The sequence below is a fragment of the Eschrichtius robustus genome, chromosome 3 (assembly GCF_028021215.1).
Source record: "Eschrichtius robustus isolate mEscRob2 chromosome 3, mEscRob2.pri, whole genome shotgun sequence".
Lineage (NCBI taxonomy): Eukaryota > Metazoa > Chordata > Mammalia > Artiodactyla > Eschrichtiidae > Eschrichtius > Eschrichtius robustus.
In genome coordinates, this window is record NC_090826.1 from 31,772,781 (window position 1) to 31,799,237 (window position 26,457).

The following is a 26,457-nucleotide window of genomic DNA, read 5'->3' on the forward strand; positions in this document are numbered from 1 at the left end:
ACCTTACCAATCAATCAAAGTTGGTTCATGAGATCAAACCAATTTGCAACCCCAAAATTATTTGATTTCTAAAGTCTCCACAAACTAAAATGAAACGAAACCACTAAAACTGTGGTCACTGCTGGGCAGGGGAGTTGTTTGAAAAATAAAACTCAACCCTTGGCTAAAAGTGACTGGGAACATAAGAAAAACCTGGGAAGGGAACTCTGGAGAGGGTGAGGTCGAGTTCTGTGTGTGCTGTACTTGCCGTCGCCAAGCTCACGTCTTACGTTTTCCAGTCTCTTATCTAGACCTGATCTAAAGCCCCAGTGTGTGTGTACAACTCCCCAGGGGTCCTTGCACCAGTGCCCACCACCCCGAATGCTTACCTCAGCAATGCTGATGGAGATGATGAACACAGGGGGCGGGAGGCAGTTAGCTCTTTCCAGGTATGTTCTTCGCATCGGTTCAGGAAGCATCCATTTTGAGACAATCCTCTGGACCTTTTTAGGCTTGAAGGGATCTTTACCTGCCCTGTACTCTCTCATTTTCTCCTCTTCCAGCATTTCTTTCATCTCTCTATCCCTATTCAGATTCACATCCTCTTCCATCTCCAAATTATGAGCAGCAGCCATTGTCCTGGGTCCACCCTCCACCTGAAAGGGACATGAATGTCAGGGAAAAACAGATGACCCTATAGTTTTTGGGCCATGGCTCTTTCCTGGGCTCTCTGGCACAACCATTGGTTTCCAATGCCTTTCCTGTGTGTTAATAGAAGGCAGCTGAAGATCTGGTGCCCAAATACACGTAATATCCATACCCTTGTCACCAGTGTGTAACAGTGAAAAAGTACTAGAGTCTCCCCAATTGAGGGAGAGGACTCCCCAGAAGTCATTTATGGATTCACCTACTGACACCACCCAAAGGACGGACTGGAACTTTGGGATGGCAACTCTACCTCATATACCAATTCCTTCCCCTCCGCCACTGACTCTCAAAGCAACCATTAGTGTAAGAAGTAGCTTTGCCACGAGGTGATGTATCTCAGAGCCCAAACCACGCTCAGTGCATAACTGAACTCAGTTTCGTCCAGCTTAAGTAAATAATCTCCTTTCCCTTCTCAGTTTCATCTTGCTTCTGCTCCCAGGCCAAACACAGATCTCTAGTTTCTGATTCAGAATCAAAAATGATTTACTGAGCATTGACTATATATCAGGTACTATGCTAGGGGCCCCATTATAGGTTAAAAAATTCGCTTCCCATTCCCCCCTCAAAAATGATTTAAACCCACATCTTCTCCTTCTAAATTATCAGTGTCCTTTCTAAAATGCCACCCTGCCCATTCTGTAGCACTTGGGAGTTAAGTAGACCCTTCCTTACTGGTTCTCCAGATACAACATTAACACCCTCGCTAAAACACGTCTTCCCAACAATTCTCTGACATCTGACACTCTTGGCTGAGTTCCTACTAATTTCCACATCCAGTATTCCCTTGAACTCAATCCTCAACATCCAAACACTCAAGGATTTATTCAACAGATATCTGTTGAACACCTACTCTGTATCAGGCCACCATCCCTATCCCAAAGTGTTTAAAATGTCATGAAGGAGGCTGAGGTCAACAAAAATTACACAAATAATTGTACAGTTACAGCTGTGCTAGGTGATACCAAGCAGATACATAGGTTACTGAGGCAGCATGTCTGTAACAGTGAGGCCTGCTCTACATACTCTTTCCTCTCCCTGTGTCATGGTGCTAGCTGTACTGTCCTTCTCCATTCGGTTTAGTTCTGTAATATTTTACTTCTGGTTGAACTATTTAAATATTTCAATCAAATGTTTTCAGGTCAAAAAAAGGGGTGGGGGAGGCTCAAATATATTAAGGGAAAAAAATAATATTGCCAGACACTACATAGAGTACAATCCAATTTTTGTAAAAAGTAATATATTGTTACACAGGAAAACATCTGGAGAATTAACCATGATTATATCTGCATGATAGGATTTCACTAGATTTTTGCCCTCTATGCAGGAGTAGGTACAGATTTTGTGTACTCTGAAGCTTAAACAATTTGGGAGGGGGGTTTCTTTGGAAAAAATAATATAAAATTAAAATTACAAAATAAAAAAATTATAAATGTACACTGCTTTAGAAGGAGCCCATGCAAGTAGAAGTCTGAAGCTTAAGCTTTATTAGTTTCACAAGTAATCCAGCCAAAACAATCCTAAAAAAGAAGAACAAAACAGGAGGTATCACACTCTCTGATTTCAAACTATATAAAAAGCCACAGTAATCAAAACAATATGGTATCGGCACAGAAACAGACAGACACATAGATAAATGGAACTGAATAGAGAGCCCAGAAATGAACTCATACTTATACAGGCAATTAATCTACAACAAAGGAAGCAAGAATATACAATGGGGAAAAGATGGCCTCACACCTCATACAAAAATAAACTCAAAATGGATTAAACACTAAAATGTAAGACCTGAAACCATAAAACTTCTAGAAGAAAACACAGGCAGTCTGCTATTTAACATCAGTCTTAGCAATATTTTTTTGGATATGTCTCCTCAGGCAAGGTAAACAAAAGCAAAAATAAACAAATGAGACTACATCAAACTAAAAAGCTTTTGCACAGCAAAGAAAACTATCAACAAAGGAAAAGGCCACCTACTGAATGGAAAAAGATGTTTTCAAATGATATATCTGACAAGGGGTTGATATCCAAAATATACAAAGAACTCATACAATTCAACATCAAAAAAACAAACAACCCAATTGAAAAACGGCCATAGCGAGAGATTGGTTCAAGATGGCAGAGTAGAAGGACATGCTCTCACTCCCTCTGGTGAGAGCACCGGAATCAAAACCAACTTCTGAACAATCATCGACAGGAAGACACTGGAACTCACAAAAAAGATACCCCACATCCAAAGACAAAGGAGAAGCCGCAGTGAGACAGTAGAAGGTGCACAATCACAATAAAATCAAATCCCATAACTGCTGGGTGGGTGACTCACAAACTGGAGAACACTTATACCACAGAAGTCCACCCACTAGAGTGAAGGTTCTGAGCCCCACGTCAGGCTTCCCAACCTGGGGGTCCGGCAATGGGAGGAGGAATTCCTAGAGAATCAGACTTTGAAGGCTAGCGGGATTTGATTACAGGACTTAGACAGGACTGGGGGAAACAGAGACCACTCTTGGAGGGCACACACAAAGTAGTGTGCATATCGGGACCCAGGGGAAGGAGCAGTGACCCCACAGGAGACTGAACCAGACCTACCTGCTAGTGTTGGAGGGTCTCCTGCAGAGGCGGGGGGGGGGGGGGGTGGCTGTGTCTCACTGTGAGGACAAGGACACTGGCAGCAGAAGTTCTGGGAAGTACTCCTTGGCGTGAGCCCTCCCAGAGTCTGCCATTAGCCCAACCAAAGAGCCTGGTACGATCCAGTGCTGGGTTGCCTCAGGTCAAACAACCAAGAGGGAGGGAACCCAGCCCCACCCATCAGCAAACAAGCGGATTAAAGTTTTACTGAGTTCTTCCCACCAGAGCAACACCCAGCTATACCCACCACCAGTCCCTCCCATCAGGAAGCTTTCACAAGCCTCTTAGATAGCCTCATCCACCAGAGGGCAGACAGCAGAAGCAAGAAGAACTACAGTCCTAAAGCCTGTGGAACAAAAACCACATTCACAGAAAGATAGACAAGATGAAAAGGCAAATGGCTATGCACCAGACGAAGGAACAAGATAAAACCCCAGAAAAACAACTAAATGAAGTGGAGATAGGCAACCTTCCAGAAAAAGAATTCAGAATAATGATAGTGAAGATGATCCAGGACCTCGGAAAAAGAATGAAGGCATAGATCGAGAAGATGCAAGAAATGTGTAACAAAGACCTAGAAGAATTAAAGAACAAACACCTAGAAGAATTAAAGAACAAACAGAGATGAACAATACAATAACTGAAATGAAAAATACACTAGAAGGAATCAATAGCAGAATAACTGAGGCAGAAGAACGGATAAGTGACCTGGAAGACAGAATGGTGGAATTCACTGCTGTGGAACAGACTAAAGAGAAAAGAATTAAAAGAAATGAAGACAGCCTAAGAGACCTCTGGGACAACATTAAACGCAACAACATTCGCATTATAGGGGTCCCAGAAGGAGAAGAGAGAGAGAAAGGACCAGAGAAAATATTTGAAGAGATTATAGTCAAAAACTTCCCTAACATGGAAAAGGAAATAGCCACCCAAGTCCAGGTAGCGCAGAGAGTCCCATACAGGATAAACCCAAGGAGAAACACGCTGAGACACATAGTAATCAAATAGGCAAAAATTAAAGACAAAGAAAAATTATTGAAAGCAGCAAGGGAAAAACGTCAAATAACATACAAGGGAACTCCCATAAGGTTAACAGCTGATTTCTCAGCGGAAATGCTACAAGCCAGAATGGAGTGGCATGACATATTTAAAGTGATGAAAGGGAAGAACCTACAGCCAAGATTACTCTACCCGGCAAGGATCTCATTCAGATTTGATGGAGAAATCAAAAGCTTTACAGACAAGCAAAAGCTAAGAGAATTCAGCACCACCAAACCAGCTCTACAACAAATGCTAAAGGAACTTCTCTAAGTGGGAAACACAAGAGAAGAAAAGGACCTACAAAAACAAACCCAAAACAATTAAGAAAATGGTAATAGAAACATACATATTGATAATTACTTTAAACGTGAATGGATTAAATGCTCCAACCAAAAGACACAGGCTCGCTGAATGGATACAAAAACAAGACCCATATATATGCTGCCTACAAGAGACCCACTTCACACCTAGGGACACATACAGACTGAAAATGAGGCGATGGAAAAAGATATTCCATGCAAATGGAAATCAAAAGAAAGCTGGAGTAGCAATACTCATGTCAGATAAAATGGACTTTAAAATAAAGAATGTTACAAGAGACAAGGAAGGACACTACATAATGATCAAGGGATCAATCCAAGAAGAAGATATAACAATTATAAATATATATGCACCCAACATAGGAGCACCTCAATATATAAGGAAACTGCTAACAGCTATAAAAGAGGAAATTGATAGTAACACAGTAATAGTGGGGGACTTTAACACCTCACTTACACCAGTGGACAGATCATCCAAACAGAAAATTAATAAGGAAACACAAGCTTTAAATGACACAATAGACCAGATAGATTTAATTGATATTTATAGGACATTCCATCCAAAAACAGCAGATTACACTTTCTTCTCAAGTGCTCATGGAACATTCTCCAGGATAGATCACATCTTGGGTCACAAATCAAGCCTCAGTAAATTTAAGAAAATTGAAATCATATCAAGCATCTTTTCTGACCACAACACTATGAGATTAGAAATCAATTACAGGGGGAAAAAAACATAACAAACACAAACACGTGGAGGCTAAACAATACTTTACTAAATAACCAAGAGATCACTAAAGAAATCAAAGAGGAAATCAAAAAGTACCCAGAGACAAATGACAATGAAAACACAACAAACCAAAACCTATGGGATGCAGCAAAAGCAGTTCTAAGAGGGAAGTTTACAGCAATACAAGCCTACCTCAAGAAACAAGAAAAATCTCAAATAAACAATCTAACATTACACCTAAAGGAACTAAAGAAAGAAGAACAAACAAAACCCAAAGTTAGCAGAAGGAAAGAAATCATAAAGATTAGAGTAGAAAGAAATGAAATAGAAACAAAGAAAACAATAACAAAGATCAATAAAACTAAAAGCTGGTTCTTTGAGAAGATGAACAAAATTGATAAACCATTAGCCAAACTCATCAAGAAAAAGAGGGAGTGGCCTCAAATCAATAAAATTAGAAATGAAAATGGAGAAGTTACAACAGACACCGCAGAAATACCAAGCATCCTAAGAGACTACTACAAGCAACTCTATGCCACTATAATGGACAACCTGGAAGAAATGGACAAATTCTTAGAAAGGTATAACCTCCCAAGACTGAACCAGGAAGCAATAGAAAATATGAACAGACCAATCACAAGTAGTGAAATTGAAACTGTGATGAAAAAAATCTTCCAACAAACAAAAGTCCAAGAATATATGGCTTCACAGGCAAATTCTATCAAACATTTAGAGAAGAGCTAACACCATCCTTCTCAAACTCTTCCAAAGAATTGCAGAGGAAGGAACACTCCCAAACTCATTCTATGAGGCCACCATCACCCTGATACCAAAACCAGACAAAGTTACTACAAAAAAAGAAAATTACAGACCAATATCACTCCTGAATATAGATGCAAAAATCCTCAACAGAATACTAGTAAACAGAATCCAGCAACACATTAAAAGGATCATACACCATGATCAAGTGGGATTTATCCCAGGGATGCAAGGATTCTTCAATATACACGAATCAAACAGTGTGATACACCATATTAACAAATTGAAGAAGAAAAACCATACGATCATCTCAATAGATGCAGAAAAAGCTTTTGACAAAATTCAACACCCATTTATGATAAAAACTCTCCAGAAAGTGGGCATAGAGGGAACCTACCTCAACATAATAAAGGCCGTATATGACAAACCCACAGCAAACATCATTCTCAATGGTGAAAAACTGAAAGCATTTCCTCTAAGATCAGGAACGAGACAAGGATGTCCACTCTCACCACTGTTATTCAACATAGTTTTGGAAGTCCTAGCCACAGCAATCAGAGAAGAAAAAGAAATAAAAGGAATACAAATTGGAAAAGAAGAAGTAAAACTGTCACTGTTTGCAGATGGCATGATACTATACATAGAGAATCCTAAAGATGCCACCAGAAAACTACTAGAGCTAATCAATGAATTTGGTAAAGTTGCAGGATACAAAATGAATGCACAGAAATCTCTTGCATTCCTATACACTAATGATGAAAAATCTGAAAGAGAAATTAAGGAAACACTCCCATTTACCATGGCAACAGAAAGAATAAAATACCTAGGAATAAACCTACCTAGGGAGACAAAAGACCTGTATGCAGAAAACTATAAGACACTGATGAAAGAAATTAAAGATGATACAAACAGATGGAGAGATATACCATGTTCTTGGATTGGAAGAATCAATATTGTGAAAATGACTATACTACCCAAAGCAATCTACAGATTCAATGCAATCTCTATCAAATTACCAATGGCATTTTTTACAGAACTAGAACAAAAAATCTTAAAACTTGTATGGAGACACAAAAGACCCCAAATAGCCAAAGCAGTCTTGAGGCAAAAAAATGGAGCTGGAGGAATCAGACTCCCTGACTTCAGACTATACTACAAAGCTACAGTAATCAAGACAATATAGTACTGGCACAAAAACAGAAATATAGATCAATGGAACAGGATAGAAAGCCCAGAGATAAACCCACGCACCTATGATCAACTAATCTGTGACAAAGGAGGCAAGGATATACAATGGAGAAAAGACAGTTTCTTCAATAAGTGGTGCTGGGAAAACTGGACAGCTACATGTAAAAGAATGAAATTAGAACACTACCTAACACCATATACAAAAATAAATTCAAAATGGATTAGAGACCTAAATGTAAGACCAGACACTATAAAACTCTTAGAGGAAAACATAGGAAGAACACTCTATGACATAAATCACAGCAAGATCCTTTTTGATCTGCCTCCTAGAGAAATGGAAATATAAACAAATGGGACCTAATGAAAATTAAAAGCTTTTGCACAGGGGCTTCCCTGGTGGTGCAGTGGTTGAGAATCTGCCTGCTAATGCAGGGGACACGGGTTTGTGCCCTGGTCTGGGAGGATCCCGCATGCCCGGAGCAACTAGGCCCGTGAGCCGCAGCTGCTGAGCCTGCATGTCTGGAGCCTGTAGATGAATGGATAAAGAAGATGTGGTGTGTGTGTGTGCATACACACACACACAGGAATATTTCTCAGCCATGAAAAAGAATGAAATCTTGCCATTTGCAGCAACATGGATGGACCTAGAGGGTATTATGCTAAAAGAAATGAATCAGACAGAGAAAGACAAATACTGTATGATTTCACTTATATGTGTAATCTAAAAATCAAAACAGGGACTTCCCCGGTGGTCCAGTGGGTAAGACTCCAAGCTCCCAATGCAGTGGACCCAGGTTCAATCCCTGGTTGGGGAACTAGATCCCATGTGCATGCCGCAGCTAAGAGTCCACATGCCGCAACTAAAGATACCTCATGCTGCAACTAAGACCTGATGCAAGCAAAATAAATAAATAATAAATAAAAAGTAAAAAGTAAAATTTAAAAAAAAAACAAATGAACAAACACAACCAAACAGAAACAGAGTCATAGATACAGAGAACAAACAGGTGGTTGCCAGAGGGGTGGTGGTGGGAGGAGGTGAGAAAAAGGTGGCAGATTAAGAGGTACAAACTTTCAGTTACAAAATAAATGTCACAGATATGAAATGTACAGTGTGGGGAATACAGTCAATAATTATGTAATAGCTTTGTATGGTGACAGATGACAACTAGACTTTTCATGGTGATCATTTTGAAATGTACAGAAATAACGAATCACTGTGTTGTATACCAGGAACTAACAGTGTTGTAGGTCAATTATGCTTCAAAAACAAAGTCATACAAAAAGAGTTCAGATTTGTGTCTACCAAAGGGGTGGGTGGGAGGGGGAATTAGATGAAGGTAGTCAAAGGGTACAAACTCCTAGTTATAAGGTAACCAAGTACAAGGGATGTAATGTACAACATGATAAAGATAATGAACACTGCTGTACGTTATAAATGAAAGTTGTTAAGACAGTAAATTCCAAGAGTTCTCATCACAAGGAAAAAAATTTGTTTCTATTTCTTTAATGTTGTGTCTATATGAGATGACAGATGTTCACTAAACCTACTGCGGTAATCATTTTGTGATGTATGTAAGTCAAATCATTATGCTGTACACCTTAAACTTAAAAAAAATAAGGTAGAATAAAAACAAAGTCATATCTATGAGACCTTTGCTGGACCCTAAAGTCTCAAGCACTACTATTTCTTCCCTCCCCTCGTGGCCTAGTGTCTTGAAGGAGGAGTTTGTATCCACTAAACATCTTATCGTCTGCATCCCCCATTGAAACTGCTCTGCTGAGTTATGCCCTTAAAACAAGTCCGCTTCAGTCGTGATGTGAGTCCTAAGGAAGTGTGCAGAGCACCCCAGTCTCTTCAAAGCACATCCTCATGCAAATTCTCACGTACTCCTCCTAACAATCCGGGAAGAAAGAAGACAAGCAGTATCTTCCCAATTCTCATCTTCACCCTTCCTAACAGAGCTTCCTGTTGCAATCCCTTCATCCCTGCCTTTCATCCCAACCATATTCCATCGCCTGGCTTCCTTCTCCCACTCCCCAGCCACAGGCCACAGAGGATCCTCTGCACACTTCAATGACTCTGTCGTGCTGCAACTGGACTTCTCTAACGTGGTGGAGAAAGACACAGTGTCAGGGTCACTAGAGGGCAGGTACACAGGCTAGACAGACCTGGAAAGTGGTCATGTCTTATTTTTATGTGCAACCCCAGACAATAGCCCTGGACCTGGGAACATGAGCCATAGAATGGGGGTTGCCAGGGGCTGGGAGACAGGGGGAATAGGGAGTTATATGTTTAATCGGTACTATACAGAGTTTCAGTTTGGGAAGATGAAAAAGTTCTGGAGATGGATGATGGTGATGGTTGTACAACAGTGTAAATGCAGTGAATGCCATGAATTGTACACTTAAAAACGGTAAAAATGGTAAATTTTATGTCATGTATATTTTACCACACACACAAACACACACAAACTAAACAATAATATTAAATTTTCAAGGTCACTGTGAAGACTAGATAGATTATACTGTTTGTCACCAGCATGGGCTTAATCAACGGTATCCAATGCTACTGATATTTTCAGCTTAGTCCAGTGTATCTAAACTTCCTAAATGGCCCAAAATAAAGTTTTTCACTGGAATTTTTTTTTAAAGTCATGAGCCATAGAGCCAGATGACTGGGATTAAAACACAGCTCTACAACCTATCAGCTGTAAAGTAACCTTAAGTAAGTCACTTAAATTATCTGAGCCTCAAATTACATTTTTAAAGAATTGTGGTAAAATAAACATAAAATTAACCATTTAAAAGTGTACAATCCGGTAGCATTAAATACATTTGCAGTGTTGTGCAACCATCACGACTATGTAGTTCCAGAACTTTTTCATCACCCCAGACAAAACCCCCATACCCATTAAGCAGTCACTCCCCATTGCCCCCTCCCTCCAGCCCCTGGCACCCACTAATTTGCTTTCTGTCTCTATGGATTTACCTATTTTAGATATTTCATATAAATGGAATCATAAAATACGTGGCCTTTTGAGTCTGGCTTCTTTTACTTAGAAAAGTGTTCAAGGTTCATCTGTGTTGTAGCATGTATCAGTACATCATTCCTTTTTATGGCTGAATAATATTGCATTGTATAGATAGATATACAAACAAAACCATATTGTTTATCCATTCATCTGTTGAAGGGCATTTGGATCGTTTCCACATTTTGTCTACTGTGAATAGAGCTGCTATGAACATTCCCATACAAGTTTTTATTTGAATACCTGTTTTCAATTCTTTTGAGTATATACCTAAGAGTGGAATCACTGGGTCATATGGTAATTCTATGTTTAATTTATTGGAAAATCTTCAGATCCCATTTTAAAGTCGGGATCATGATAGCACTTACCTCATAGCATTATGGGGAAAATTATTTGAGACAATGCATGTAAAGCACTTAGAACAGTTTCTGGCACATAGTAAACACTCCACAATTATTAGTTATGACTGGCTATGGATGGATGGATGAGGGGGTATGTGGATGGATGGATGGACAGATGGAAGGGATGGGGCTGAGTCTGGGGTCTATTTTCACGCTGCAAGTTACTAGGAATCAGGTCACAATTCATTTTCAAATGTATTCCATTAGGCAAGGTCCCACATTACAATAGGTTATATCCAATAAATTTAGGGAAGAAGAGAATTCCCCTTTTATTTATTTTTCCCCAGTAACTTTGCTGAAAATAAAGGCTTCTTACCTCCCACTCACCCAGCCTCCCAGGTCAGACATTGTCTGTAGAAATAACTATTTTATTAATTTTCCTTGCATATTGATGATTATTTATAGTTTCTTTCATGTCTCATAAATGGCAAAATGAGTATGGATTTAAGATCAGCAGCTCTTGGGCTTCCCTGGTGGCGCAGTCGTTGAGAATCTGCCTGCCAATGCAGGGGACACGGGTTCGAGCCCTGGTCTGGGAAGATCCCACATGCCACTGAGCAACTAGGCCCGTGAGCCACAACTACTGAGCCTGCGCGTCTGGAGCCTGTGCTCCGCAACAAGAGAGGCCGCGATAGTGAGAGGCCCGTGCACCGCGGTGAAGAGTGGCCCCCACTTGCCGCAACTAGAGAAAGCCCTCGCACAGAAACGAAGACCCAACACAGCCAAAAATTAAAAAAAAAAAAAAGTAAATTAATAAAAAAAAAAAAGATCAGCAGCTCTTAAACACAAATATTAAGGCATTTTTTAAAATAAGTTCAATTAGGAGTGATTAACATTGTGCTAATAAGCCCTATTGTAAATTTAAATATCATACATGATCATTTCATGAGGAAAGTTCCACATTGTGAATAACACAACTTTATATCTATAAAAGGAGCTAGAAAAACAAGGATTACATTTCCCCGCAATTTTTCTCTTTTTTTCCAGATTTCAAAATTTCCAGAAATGTTACGACTTCAAGCCCATCATTTTAGGTATTTTAGTGAAATATGTTTCCTGTGCTGCAAAGGTATCTGACCCATTCAGTTTAGCTAAGACTCACTGTGTGTCTGCTTTCTTCCTTGGCACGTGCAGTAAAGGGATCTGACGTCTAGACCTACCTACTGTAGATTCCAGAAATAGATGAACATGTTGGTAGTGATCGTGGCATTTTGATTTGACCTCTCTTCTCGGTCAGACACTGTCACGCTCTGACTTCCGTACCTGTCTGCGTGCCTGTTCCTTGAGGACAGAGGCCTCTCTCTGGTTCATCTCATCTCCAGCATCTAGTGCTTGATGTTCACAGGTGCTGCTTCTAGTCTGACATTCCCCATCCCTGCCATTCCTGTTTATCTTCTGCATCCACACCTGAGTTTCTGAGCACAGTTCACCACATTGGAAACATTACTGACCAGATTGGCAACAATGAAAAAGACTGATTCATACTTACAAGGCTGTGTGGAAATGGGTGCAGTTTATGAGGTGTAAATTGATGCAGCCTTTTCACAAGGCAATTGGGCAGTATCTATAAAATATGAAACGCGTATACCTTTCAACAGAACCTTTCTACTTCTAGAAATCTATGCTACAAATGTATTTGAGCGAGTACTCAAGGCTATCTTTCAAAGATGTCCAGTGCAGAACTATTCAGAGTAGTGAAAAATTACAAAGAACTTGAATGTCCTTTAATCGGGTTGTTGTATTTTCTGATAGTTCTACTTCTTAGGTAGTTCATCCTTACACTGTGCTGAAATCTGCTCACCAGCCCTTCTGCTCCTGGGTCCAAGGTTTCCCTCTCTAGGGCCTCACAAAGCAAGTCTAATCTAAGATCATGTCATTAATTGTGTAGGTGTGGCCTGTATACTCCATGGGTTCTATAGGTCATAGTTGGGATAGAATATCTGAATTTTCTAGATTACCAGAATTTTCAGAGGCTCAGTTTGACAGCACAAGAGCCTCAAAACAAGCCAGCAATGATTACAATACATTATAGTCTCACAGAGATATAAAAACATTCACGGCTATCAAATTATTTACTTGGTCACTCTCATCACAGTGTTACTCATTGAGTGAAATTGTTTACTACACTGACTGTGCTTTCTTACTCATTAAGCAAAGATCATGCAGGTTTCTTGAGCTTTCTTTAATGTTGACTTGATATTATGCCTCACCTCCTACCTCTTATCTGCAGCAAGTAGCTGCCAACTCTTTGTTGAAATACACACGCGCGCGCGCACACACACACACACACACACACACACACATTCAGATCAAAAGTGGGTGGCACTGCCGTGAAATGTTCTCATCCTACCCTTAGGGAACAACTGGCGGTAAATTGTTAAAAAGAATGTTGGAAGAGTAGAAAAGACTCATAGCCTTCTGGTTAAAAATGGAGACGTTCAAGAACCAAAGACCTTCCCTTCAAGCTAGAAATTATTCTTAAGAAGAGGAAAAGTGGAAAGAACTTTCCTACTTCCTGACCTTACCTGCTACAAGCATTGCTCGTGTTACAAGTCATGGAGCCAGTGTGTTGGCCAAGGTTTGGAAAGAGCAGGCTGCGCTCATTTATCCAGAACAATCATCTGCCTTTAAAAAAAAAAATCTGTAGCAAAATAGATTTCCATAAGAAGATTTAGGACTCCCCTGGCAGTCCAGTGGTTAAGACTCCACGCTTCCACCGCAGGGGGTGTGGGTTCGGTCCCTGGTGGGGCAACTAAGATCCCACATGCCACGTAGTGTGGCCAAAAAAAAAGATTTACCCAGGAGACTTGACATGGAAAAGGGATTTTTCCAAAGACCTTTTAGGTGCCATCATTCACTACATACTGATATGGACAGAGTAAAGGGACAAAGTAGCTAAATAGTTATTTCCACCAGAGGATTGTAAGTAAAGAAAAAATTATGGGAGACCCCTGTAAGTTAATGATCTCTCAAGAAAGCAGGTTTGCTTAACCATAAAACCAAGCAGGCTTGCTTAGCAGCAAAACCATGCTACAGAAGCATGAGACATGCCCCAAAACAATAACACAATGGTGGCATGAGACCCACATCCTGTCCAGTGAGCTCAGTAAGTTAACGACCCTTAGGACATGCTCTCTGCACACCTAAAAAACAATAATTTATGGAAAGGTGACATTTCAAAGTGAAAGACCCTCATTGTACTGAGACCTGAAATAATTTTTCCATAGTGCCATGACAGTCCCAGCTTGACCACGTAGGGACAAGAAAACTCCCCGCCCCAACATAGAGGAGGAGCTGATGATGGAAGCGTGACGTCTACTCAAGAATGAGGAAGGTGGTTTTTTCCCCCTCCCCACTTTTCCTTTGATTATAAAACTGTAGCTCACTAAGTTCTTCCAGCACGGCACCTTCTCACCCGCCCGACTGTAAGCATCACAAGTGTCCTATTCCAATAAATCACTTCTTATCTATCACTTTGCCTCTCGCTGAATTCTTAATGTGCTGAGACATAAAGGACTGGAGGTCCTCAGAGCCCCCCGAAATGCCACCTAGCAGTTTCAATACCACATAGTGTCTCCCAAAATTGTTATAAATTATAGCCAGAAAATTTTAAGTCAATGACTTCCATAACCGAGCAGGACCCTATGGGGTCTTCCTGGGACAGACCTCTGCCTCATATCCTCTGCTTTAGCTCCTCTCTGAAGTACCTGGATAATAGTATCTGATGCACATTTCCTGAGTTGTTTTGCAGATGCTAAAACACCCACCAAATGGAAGACGTTAACTACCTGATGATCGTGACCACATAGTCCCCAGGCCTACTGGAGCCTAAGGATTGATAATGTTGACTCCTGTGATTACCACCCTGTTACCTCACCATCAGAGAATTGTGCACCAGCTGATCACATACCTTGGGTCACCCCTCCCTCACCTTGCCTTTAAAAAATGCTTTGCTGAAACTCATCGGGGAATTCAGGTCTTGTGAGCACTTGCTGCCCTGGACTCCTTGCTTGGTGCCCTGCAGTAAACACTGCACTTTCCTTCACCAAAACCTGGTGTCAGTAGATCGACTTTAGCGTGTAGGCGAGTCAACCCCGGTTTGGTTCTATAACACTTCCACCGTATTCTTTTGATAACGCGTGTAATGGTCATTTGTCAGTTTTCTCGGCGAATTCCTCATCTCATGAATCTGGGTGGGCAGCAGGGACCACTTCCCAGTACAAAAGCTAAAAATGCTCAGTACTCACTTTTCCAGGTCCTTAGGCAGCTAGAGCTCAGGTATGTGACCTAGGCTTGAACAATCAGCTGCATTCGCTTAGAATTTTGGGGACTGGAGCTGGGGATGGGGAAGATTCTGACAGCAGTGCACTTTAAAGCGGTGGCAGCAGTATCTGGTGTCCATCCAGCCTTGCCATTGGAGTCAGTGTGGCACCCAGAATCCAATGCCAGCTGTGTCTTTGATGCAGGCTGAAGCAACGAGCATGCAACAGCGACAAGGGGGCTGTCTTTGCCTACCTGGCTCTGTGATTTTGGTGTACTTATAGGTGCCTGGTCTCCGTGTGTTTCTGTTTATTTCCCAAACTTTGCTTCCTTCCAGTGATTTTGTGATCTACCATGATATTGTGATATACTAAGAAATACATATTCGGTCTTCATCCCCAGCTCCAGGCACTGATCTCCTAAAACCCTTGGAATTTCCTGAGTGATAGGGGTGAGAGGAGTATCTTTTGTTATTCATAGTAAGTTTTTTTCAACTGTACTTGAGTTTATGCTAATGAAGTGATTCTTAGAGGGGGGGACCCGGTTGCCAGAGGAAACAACCATGTGATTAGAGGGTTGGAACTTTCAGTCCCCACCTGTGGGAAGGGGAAAAGGGCTCGAGATTGAGTTTAATGACCAGTGGTCAATAATTTAATCAATCATCCCTATGTGATGGAACCTCCATAAAAATCCTAAACAAATGGGTTTGGAGAACTTCCAGGTTGGAGAACAGATCAAGGTGCTGGGAAGGTGATGCACCCAGAGAGGGTGCGGAAGCTTTGCGTCCCTTCCCCTTGCCCTATGCATCTCTTCCATTTGGCTCCTCCTGCGTTGTAATCTTTATACTAAACTGATAATAGTAGGTAATGCCCTCTCCTGAGTTCTGTGAGCTATTCTGGCAAATTATAGAACACAAGCGGGGGGGAGGTCACAGAAACCCCGAATTAATAGCCATTTGGTCAGAAGCACCGGAAGCCCAGGCTTGCAGTTGGCATCTGAAGTAGGGAGCAGTCTTGTGGGACTGAGCCCTTAATCTGTGGGGTAGCCAGTGTCAGAATTGCATGGTGTGGAAAACCCACACATTTGGTGCCAGAAGTGTGAGTACGATGAGCGAAATAGATTTTTAAAATTTTACTACCCAATGGGCATTCAATAAAATTCATTTACTGGTGTAGTCAGCCAGAATCAGAATCAGAATCCCTTGCAACCAAGGACCTAACTACTACACCTGAATAGCCAAGAAACTCTTCTAAACTCTATCTGGGGTCTTCCTGTTGCAAGCTAAACTCATTTCTTGTTCTGTGTCTGGGAGACACAGTGTAGGGACAGCACAGAACTAGGGGATCTGTTTTTCGGTCTCACTCTGCCACTTCCGGGCTGTGTGACCTGGAGCAAGTCCCTTCCCAGCTCTGAGCCACAGTCCTCTCACCTGCACAGGGAACAGTGGGGACTAGACCAGCAGTTCCCCACACTGGCTATGTCTTAGAATCCCCTCAGGCATTTGTTTTTCAATATTTGCTTTTATACAGATTCCTGGGCCCCAGTCCTGAAGAAACTAATTTAATAGATTTAGTAAATTTCTGACACTTATACCAGTGAGGTGGAGGCCTCAGCACCTTTGAGAACCACAGACAAGGCTCTCCAAGGTCCACTCCATCTCACAATCTCTGTGATCTTCCAACGGAAGGCAGACACAGTTTTATTGCTGTATTCCTCATGCCCAGAAAGTTCCTGGTGCACAGGTGTTCAGAAAATACTTGTATCTGAGTAAAAGGTAAACAAACTCTCTGCAACTTTTATGTAAATCTAAAATTGTTCCAAAATATGAAGTTTATTTAAAAGAATACTGGAAGGAAGAAGGGAAGGAGAGAGGAATTCCACATACACCACGTTAACTAAGAGTTTTATGTTACTTTATATTGAAAAGCACCTCCCCTCACACTTTTCCTCTGCACACGCCCTCCCCTCTCCATCATCATTCTGCCATCACTGAGCTGTCAGAGGAGACCTGCAGAGCCACCATACCGTAGGGGTTACAAAAGGGACTGTCACCTGTCTTTGAGGAGCACCAGTCCTTGTGCTTGGCACTGTGAAGACCCGAGTTCTACTTCGCGCAATATCTTACAGAATTATTGTAAGAATCAAATAAAAGAGTTGCCATAATAGTGAGCGCCTACTGTGTGCCAGGTTCTGTGCTAAACACTTTACGAGCACTCACTTCATTGCTGCTTACAACAACCTTGTAAGGTGGGATAATAACATTCCCATTTTATGGATAAGGAAACTCAGGCTTCCAGAGTAACTTGCTCAAGGTCATACAGCTAGTGAGGAGAAGGCTAGGACAGGAGCCTTTGAAGGTGTCTGACTCCAAAGACCCCGTGTGTTGCTCTGCCCTGTGATCTCTAGGTAACAAGTGTTCAAGAAGTGTGCATATTTATTTTGATTCTTTTCATCCCATCCTTCCCTCTTCCCTAACCTCCCTCTTCTTCTTCCAGCTCCCCAGACAGGCCCAGACTAGACCCTGAGAGTTCCCAGATGGGAGCTACAGAAGAACTGACAGGCAGGGCTGGGAATCCCCACCACTCCCATTACTGCCACAGGGAATCAAGATGGAGACAGGCGTCCAGGAAAGGAAAAGGATTTGATTCTCTGAGAACCCGAGGACGAAGTCAGGCTCACCTTCCCTTCTTCACCTCACTCAGGAGAGCGCTGCCAAGGGCACCAATCTTAGGACAACTCGCCTTTGGCAGAAGAGGCTTTCGATCATTCACTTGTGCTGTTTCCCAGCTGCATTCAAACAAGTAGGTTTCAAACATCTGAATTGTGTTTTTTTTAAACAGCTGGCCCACCCACTCATTGGTACCAGGGAGGCCCTTGCAGAGGCCGAGTCCAGCCTTGATGTGGCCAGGGTGCCCAGGAGGCTGGGCGACAGACTAGGCTGGGTGTACCCAATTGCTGCCCAGCTGGGCCTAATGGGGAGACTTTTGGTGGTGTTGCTAGGCAACCTGGTAATTGGAGAGGCCACATTGGCCTCGGGGCCACAGAAACTAACAGCCTCCTTCATCACACTGCAAACCATTATTATGCCCCATCCCAGAGGCCTGCAGCAATCACTGTGTGGTTATAGCCTGAAAGAGTGCTTTTTTAGCTCCAGAAATTAAGAATCAGCTTTTCAAATTTATGGGTTTGTGGTTGTGGTTGTTTTCTTTTTGCTACATCTCTGAGGATACACCTGAAACAAATAGGCAAAGGATTTTAAAACAAAAAAAGAAAAAAATGCCTTTGCAAACCGCCTTTTCCAAAAGTTTTCCTTCTGAAGCAAAGCACACTTGCCCTCAATTGTGAGAGCAGCTAAGGTAGGGAGGGAATCCCACAGCTGTGGCTGCGGTTCCGCGGGTGGGGGCACCAGGACCTTGGTCATGTACAAGACCTCTCAGTGGAATAACTTCTTTGTGTCTCTCCCATTCAAAGACAATCGTGACACCTCCCCTTCCCAATCCACAGAACCACTTTCACTTGTGGGGATTTGTTTGTTGGTTTGTTTGTTTTCTGTTTTTGTTTGTTTTTTAAATTTTCGGCCATGCCATGCAGCTTGCAGGATCTTAGTTCCCCAACCAGGGATCGAACTTGGGCCTACGGCAGTGAAAGTGCTGAGTCCTAACCACTGGACTGCCAGGGAATTCCCATCACTTGTTTGTTTGTTTGTTTGTTTGTTTCTTTTTGATGTGGACCATTTTTAAAGTCTTATCGAATTTGTTACAATATTGCTTCTGTTTTATGTTTTGGTTTTTTGTCCACGAGGCATGTGGGATCCTAGCTCCCCGACCAGGGATCAAACCCGTACCCCCTGCGTTGGAAAGTGAAGTCTTAACCACTGGACCGCCAGGGAAGTCCCACTTATGTTATTTTGATGAAGCCTCCCAGCTGCCTTGTGAAGAAGACACCATTTTTATTCCCATTTTACAGATGAACGACTAAGGCAAAAAGAGGCACCCGTGATTGCACACCTAGTCACAGCAAAGCCAGAGCAAAATCCCATTCTTCTGAGGCTAGATCCTGAGCTGCTCTACTATACCCCACTGCCACCCCACAGAGCTATTTAAGATATTACATATATTTGTGTACTCTATTATAATACGAATAATAGTAATAATAATACGTACTGGTGTAGAGACAAAAACTTCATCTTGTATCTCATGCTATCCTCAACACATCATCCTTATTGATTGTGGTCAGGCTTTCAGAGCTGCCTCATGTACACTAAGGAATAGAGTCTGGAAGAATTCCCAAAGACAGACACACTATTTAACTAGGTTAATGACCTAGCCCACCAGAGCACGGCGCTCTGCAACAATCCTCCTTAATTCAAAGAGTTGGCTCTGTTTGATAACATTATGATACTATTTCAGTCCCTTAAGTAAGGAGGCAGAATCGTTGCTTTCATTAGATATTTCCAGGTATTTTTCAAAAAGGCTTTCACTGCCTCATCTACAATGTTTCTTAAATAACGGTTGGATAATGACCAACTGTGCTGATCTGCACAGGACTAGGGATTTCTTGGGATATGGGACTTAGGGTGCTAAAATCAGGATAGTCCTGGGCACACCAAGGACAGCTGGTCACCACCTACCTCAGAATCATCTGGAGAAGTCAGGTGAAGATGGCTGGTTCTAATCCTAGGGCAGTAGTTCTTAACCCTGGATACACATCAGAATTGTCTGAGGAGACTGTAAAACAGTGTTGATGTCTGAGCTCACCCCGATCAGTGGAATTAGTGCCTCTGGAGCTAGGGCCTGGGCACTGGGATTTTTTAATGTGCAGCCAAGACGCAAACCCCCTGCCCTAGAGATTTGGATTCTGGGCTGGGGTCTTGCCCAGGAATCTGCCTGTCTCTTTAACAGCTTCCCAGGGGATTCTCATATACACTATGGTTTGATAACCAATGAATTCTTATGTGATGTGTGACTTCATTGGACAACATACCCTGAATGCCTTGTATATGTTAGGCTCTGGAAACACAAAGAAAAAAACAAAAACAAAACCGCTTCCTGTTCCCCAGGCCCTCCCTATCCAGTGGCGAATAAAGACTATAAATTGTTCCAACACAGTATACAGTAGTCCCCCCTTATCCACAGAGATACATTCCAAGTCCCTCAGTGGTTGCCTGAAACTGCCGATAGCACCAAATCCTAGACATACAATGTTTTTTTTCCTATAGGTACATACCTATGATAGAGTTTAACTTATAAATTAGACATTAAAAATAATAACTAATAATAAAATAGAATAATTAAAACAATATACTGTAATAAATTTATGTGAATGCAGTCTCTCTCCAAATACCTTATTGTACAAATGTAATGCCTTTTCCACCTTAATTAAGCACTTATCACTCTCTGTGGCTGTAACTTTTGCAGTTTGAGGTGAGACAGCAAAACTAGCACGAAGTTCTTTTTCCTTCTTCACAATTTCACAGACAGAAGATTCATTTTTACCATAGATCTTAGCAACCTCAGCAACGATTTTTTTTCTTTCCTTATTTACTTTTTTGGCCACTCCATGCAGCTTGTGGGACCTTAGCTCCCCTACCAGGGATGCAGAGTGCCCCTGAAATGGAAGCAGAGTCCTAACCACTGGACTGCCAAGGAAGTCCCCATTTTTCTTTCCTTATTAAGTCGAGAACTTTCACCTTTATGGCTTCTCTGTGGCAGATCCAAATTGCCAGCATTACTACTCTTGTGCTTTGGGGCCATTATTAAGTAAAATAAGGGTGACTTCAGCATAAGCGCTGCAATACCTCAACTGATAACCAAGACTGCTACTAGGTGAACGGGCAGGATACACTGGACAAAGAGATGATTCACATCCCGGGCCAGATGGAGCAGGGCAGCTCGAGATTTCATCAAGCTATTCAGAACAATGCACAATTTAAAACTTATGAATTGTTCATTTCTGGAATTTTCCATTTAATATTTTCAAACCAAGGTTACCTCAGGTAAGTGAAACCAGGGGAAAGCAAAACCGCAGGTAAGAGGGCGAGACTACTAAACTGTGGTTTAGATTTAAAAGTGGGTCAACATCATCAGGGTAGTTGTGGTTATTCAGTTTCCAGAAGCCCAGTGTGGCAGATTAGAGACGGAGCATATTACTTGCCATTCCTCCAGTGAAAGGTGGGTTTGTTTCCCCACTTTGAATCTGGGCCAGTCCTGTGACTGGTTTTGACTGATAATGCGCAGCAGAAGTAGTGCTGGGTACCTCCCAAAGCCAGGCCTGGAGAGATCTGCAGTCCCACTTTTGTTCTTCTTAGAATGCTCCCTCTTTGAAGCCTGACACCATATAAGAAGGTCAACCTACACTGAGGCCACCATGCCATGAGGAAGCCCAAGCTACTCACACGGAGAGAGAGGCCACATAGAAGAGCACCAAGGTGCCAGACCTATGAGTGAAGCCTTCTTGGACCTTCCAGCCCAGCTCAGCCACCAACTGAATACAGCCAAGGGAATGACCCCAGCTGACACCACATGCAGCAGAACTGCTCAGCTGAACTCAAATTCCAGACCCACAGAATCATGACAAAATCAAATGGTTGTTGTTGGAAGCTACTACGTTTCATGGTGATTTGTTATACAGCAATAGCTACCAGCACTCCTCAGGAGAACTAGAAGACGACATGACATCCCAGACCATTCTGCCTTCCCATTAACACTGTTCATCTTCATACCCCTCAGCAGGGTAGACTGCAGGTGTCTCACCTGCCAGAGCCTCCCATTTAGTCTCCATCTCTGCTTCCGCTCCTGCCCCCCTTCCAAAACAAAACCAAACCATAAATCAGAGTGCATCAACTCTCTGCTTACAAATCCTTCAGCGGTGTCCCATTGTCTTCAGGATAAATACAGGATCCTTACTATGGCTGATAAATGCTGCGTGACCTAGCTCCTGCCTTCTTTGTAGCCTTCTACCACTCCCCCAACATCTCTGTGCTGCTGCCACGGGGCGTCTTCCTGTCTCAGGCACACACCAAGCTCTCTCCTGCCTCAAGGCTAGCTCCTTTTCGGGCCTCTCTGAAGTGGCAGGCCAACCTCCGCCCACCCCACATTCGCTATCATATCCCCCTGCTAACTCACTTCTAGTACTTACCACTATCTAAAAATAACTGGTTTGTTTATTTGTTGTCTGTAAGCTCCAGGAAGGTAGGAAATGTTTCTTTTTTTTACTCCATCTAAAGGTGCCTACTAAGTGTTCGCTGAATAAACCATCAAGTAAGTGGAAGAAGGAAGGAAGGAGGAAGTTTGGGGTCATAGAAAGAGCACTACAATTACCGCACTCAGAAAACCCTGGTTCTTGCTCCGGTTCTGCCCCCTCTTACCTCCAGGCAAGCCACTTCACCTCACCTGATCAGGATCCCCACCATGATGCACCTGGCCGGTGATGCTATTTATGCCATACACCTGTAGTCTTCATGTTTTTTGCTCATGAATCCCCATAAGAATTTTGGACAAGCTATGTTACTCTCATACATTTTTAAGTCAACAACTAAAATTATTTCTCACAAATTAAAATTGGTTCCAAGACAGAATTTTCTGGCATAGTCTTTATTAGAGACACGCTTTAGATATATCTTCATCCAAGCCTTGGAGCTACAGATTTAGCCTGTTCAGTTTATGGAAAATGTCTACCATACAATCCAATTGTCAAAACCAGTCCTCACTGTCAAGCCAGTGAGTCAAACCAGAATAATTTTCTGTCTATGAGAGAATCCACCTTCATTTTTTTTCTTGTTGCCTTTAATTAATTAATTTTTTATTGAGGTATAGTTGACTTACAATATTATGTTAGTTTCAGGGGTACAACATAGTGGTTCAAAATTTTTATAGATTATATCCATTTAAAGTTATTATAAAATATTGGCTATAGTCCCTGTGCTATACAATATATCTTTGCAGCTTATTTTTCACAGAGTAGCCTGAACCTCTCAATCTCCTACCCCTATCTTGCCCTTCCCCCTCCCCCTCCCCCTCCCCTCTCCCCACTGGTAACCACTAGTTTCAGCCTTACTAAGCCCCATGCAATTCCAGCTCCCACCCTCCACTAGGCCTTTTCAGGAGCATCTCCTTCTGCTGGAATATCTTCTCTCTCTAATTTGTTCTGGGAAAGGCCTAACACTGTCTTCAAGACTATCCTAAACCTCCTCCGCAAAGCCTTATTAAGCATCTACCGTGTGCATGCCATGGTGCTAGGCACTGGATGCAGTAGCGAACAAAGCAGACATGGTAAAATTAAATGCCGCTCTTAGTCCCCTCAGCAACCTCTGCTCCTGTCTAAGGTACAGTTGTCTTCTTTGTATTATCACTGTCTCCTCCACAAGGCTGTGAAAGCCCTGAAGATAGATTCTTAATAGGGATTCTTCATCTTTGAATCCCTATTATGGAGCCCACAGAATGCGTCAATTAATGTTTGTTGAATTCATTTACTCACAAAGGATTCATTGAACATTTCTCTATCAGGGACATATAGGGTGCTTGTTATAAACTGTGAACACAGACATGGTCCCTGCCCTCTTGGGACTAACAGAGCACTTGACTGAATGAATGAAATATGAATGAGTGAATTAATAAACGAATCAGGGAAGGAGTGTGCTCTTTCCCACTTGGATGAAGCAGCCCAGAGCAGGAGATGTACAGGAAGTGAGAAGCCAGTATCTAGGAAGTTGGGGGAATGCTGATGCCCTTTTGTTCTTTCTGATACACAGAAGCTTGAAGGACAGCAAGGAGTTAAACAAAGCCCATGGAGTCTAGAGTCTGAGCTAGATTTGAATTCTGGATGCACTACTTATTAGCCATGTGACCTTAGGCAAATCCCTTTGTTTGTTTGTATCTTCATTTCCTCATCTGTAAAATGGGGCTGTTAATAATGTAACAGGGTGGGCTTCCCTGGTGGCGCAGTGGTTGAGAGTCTGCCTGCCAATGCAGGGCACACGGGTTCGTGCCCCGGTCCGGGAAGATCCCACGTGCCGCGGAGCAACTGGGCCCGTGAGCCACAATTGCTGAGCCTGCGCGTCTGGAGCCTGTGCTCCGCAACAAGAGAGGCTGCCATAGTGAGAGGCCCGCGCGCTGTGATGAAGAGTGGCCCCCACTTGCCGCAACTGGAGAAGGCCCTCGCGCAGAAACGAAGACCCAACACAGCCATAAATAAATTAAATAAATAAATAAATAAATAATTTTTTAAAAAAAATAATGTAACAGGGTTATGATTAAATGAGATTATGCATTTACAAGCCTGTAACTTGAGGCCAGGCAGAGTTGGTTTTAGGAACTGGTAGTTCCTATCTTTGGCTCAGTGTGAGTATGCAAATTCAGAAACACAGCAGGAGAGCCTTCCTTTCCTTCCAACTAGAGGTTCCAGCCCTGGCAGGTGTTCTTACCTCAAACCGGCAGGAGGCGCTTTCCCTATTCAGCCCCTCCCTTCACCACCACCTTCTTCACTCCCAGCTCAGTGTTTCCAGGTCTGCCCAAGTGCCTTCAAGGCCACGGGTGTCTGATACATCTTTACAAGATAGAGAAGGTGGCAGTTAGGGAGGGGCATGGCAGGAAGGGGGCCAAAGAAGAAGGAAAGAGTAGAGATGTTTCTTGAGGCCCCAGTGTGTGCCTGGCACTCGGCTTGGTGCTTGACATGTACCTTCTCATGTCATCTTCATAACAATACTATTTAGAGATACGGAAACTGAGACTCAGGAAGAGGCGGGATATAAATCCAAGTATGTCTATGACTCCAAAATGAGTTTCCACTCTGCCACGCTGGCCACCAGATTATAGACGATCACTACACATTTGTGAAATAAATTTCAGTTTTCTTATTCCCAGGAAGAGAGGAAATTGTGTGTCCCACCCCAAACTAACCCCACCCCTACCCAACCCCAGCCCTACCCACCAGAGAGGATCCAGCCACTTGCTCAAAGAACGATGAATAAACGAATGAATAGTAACAGATGAAGGAGTGAACAGAATCCCTCAGACACCCGTACCAGGAAGGAGGAAACAAATAACCTTGGAGACTTGCTGTGCAGGAAGAAGCCAGAGATGTCTCCCCTGGCTGTGGTCTCCGGGGCAGAGGTCCGGCAGCACAGGAGGACTAGCGTCTGGCTCAGCTGGAGGGAGGAAAAAACTGGGAGGCAAGTCACTGAGGAGAATGGGATGAAGGGAGAGAAAGAAGGCCAGTGATTGACCAGCGCTGGGAGGCGCAATGGCATTACCTGGTCCTCCGGCCATGGGGGAGGGGGGTGAGTCAGAGCCAGCCCCCTGACTCCTGGCCCAACGTGCTGCCAACTTTTAAAATGAAAGTGGCAGGGTCCCAAGCGGCCACTCGTGACGGCTACTGCGGAAGGAGGCTGCCAAGGGGCACCCCACGGTTGGCTCTGGGCCTCGGGCTCTCCCCCAACCCGCCAGACAGAGGGACCCGGTCCGCCAGCTACCAGCTCACGCAGCTTACCTCGGGGAGGCCAAGGGCCGTTCCAGGCAGGACAGGCTGCTCCCCGTGTTCCAGGCCAAGGGACTGCCTCAGCTGCCCTGAAGTTCCCTCCCTGCCAGGCACTCCTAGGTCCCTCCCCAAACTAAAATCCTCCGCACAGGTTCCCTCCGACCCAGCCCCCGGGGGAGGGAGCCCGAGGAAATCCGCTCCCAGCCCTGAGACGGGCCTGGGCCGGTCCAGCCAGCTCGGCAGTCTCAGCCCTGGGCTGGCCCTGGATGAATGAGTTCTCTCGCTCCGCCTGCCTGGGTCTGAGCCAGAGAGCCTGTGACCGCCCCTTTGCTCTTTCTCGTTGGCCGAGGCCCTGAACTCCGATCCTCTTCCAAGTCCTACCCTCCTGGGTCTCCTGCCCGGCATTCTTAGCTCTCTGGGGAAAGACCTCAGCAGGAGGACTTCTTTCTTTTCCCGCCTTCCTATTTCCTGATTCTTCTCACTGGCTCAACTCAACAAGAAGCCGGAGGGCAAGAGAGCTTATTGATGCAATCCACAGGGGTCAGCGCCCCAAGACACGGAGCAAGGCAGAGCCGGGTAGAGAGAATGGATGGTGGGAGGGCGACTAAGGAAAAAAAAAAAAAAAAAACAGTCTTCCCTCCTGTGTTTCTCCGTTACTCATATAGGACTACCACACAACACTTCTGACACCAGATGTGTGGGTTTTCCCCACACCAAACAGTTCTGCAACAGCAGCTGGGTGTCCTACAATTTATCTCAGTTCTGACATGATCTACCTGAAGAGAGTGTCAAATCCCACAGGTGAAGGGCTCAGACTGCCCTCCACTTCAGAAGCCAATTGCAAGAAGTAGGTCCCCAGCTTACCCACAACTTCTGTCCAATTTAGCTACAGATCAGAGGTTCTCGTGTTCCCTTCCTGAGATATATAGGGCGAGGTCTGG

General features: G+C 43.2%; 1 protein-coding gene and 1 long non-coding RNA gene across 2 annotated transcripts in view; one reads left to right on the forward strand and one right to left on the reverse strand.

Moving 5' to 3' along the window:
- Positions 1-17,756, forward strand: part of LOC137762128 (uncharacterized) — a 63,980-nt gene extending 46,224 nt beyond the window's left edge. Inside the window, exon 3 of the long non-coding RNA XR_011073499.1 lies at positions 17,539-17,756. This is a non-coding gene — a long non-coding RNA (uncharacterized lncRNA). The remainder of the gene's footprint in view (positions 1-17,538) is intronic.
- Positions 1-25,747, reverse strand: part of RHBDL2 (rhomboid like 2) — a 53,547-nt gene extending 27,800 nt beyond the window's left edge. The window contains exons 1-2 of the mRNA XM_068539563.1: positions 25,529-25,747; positions 369-635 (exon numbers count right to left, since the gene is read on the reverse strand). Of these exons, the coding sequence (XP_068395664.1) occupies positions 369-614 (246 nt within the window). The 5' untranslated portion in view covers positions 615-635; positions 25,529-25,747. The remainder of the gene's footprint in view (positions 1-368; positions 636-25,528) is intronic.
- Positions 25,748-26,457: the final 710 nt, after the last annotated feature.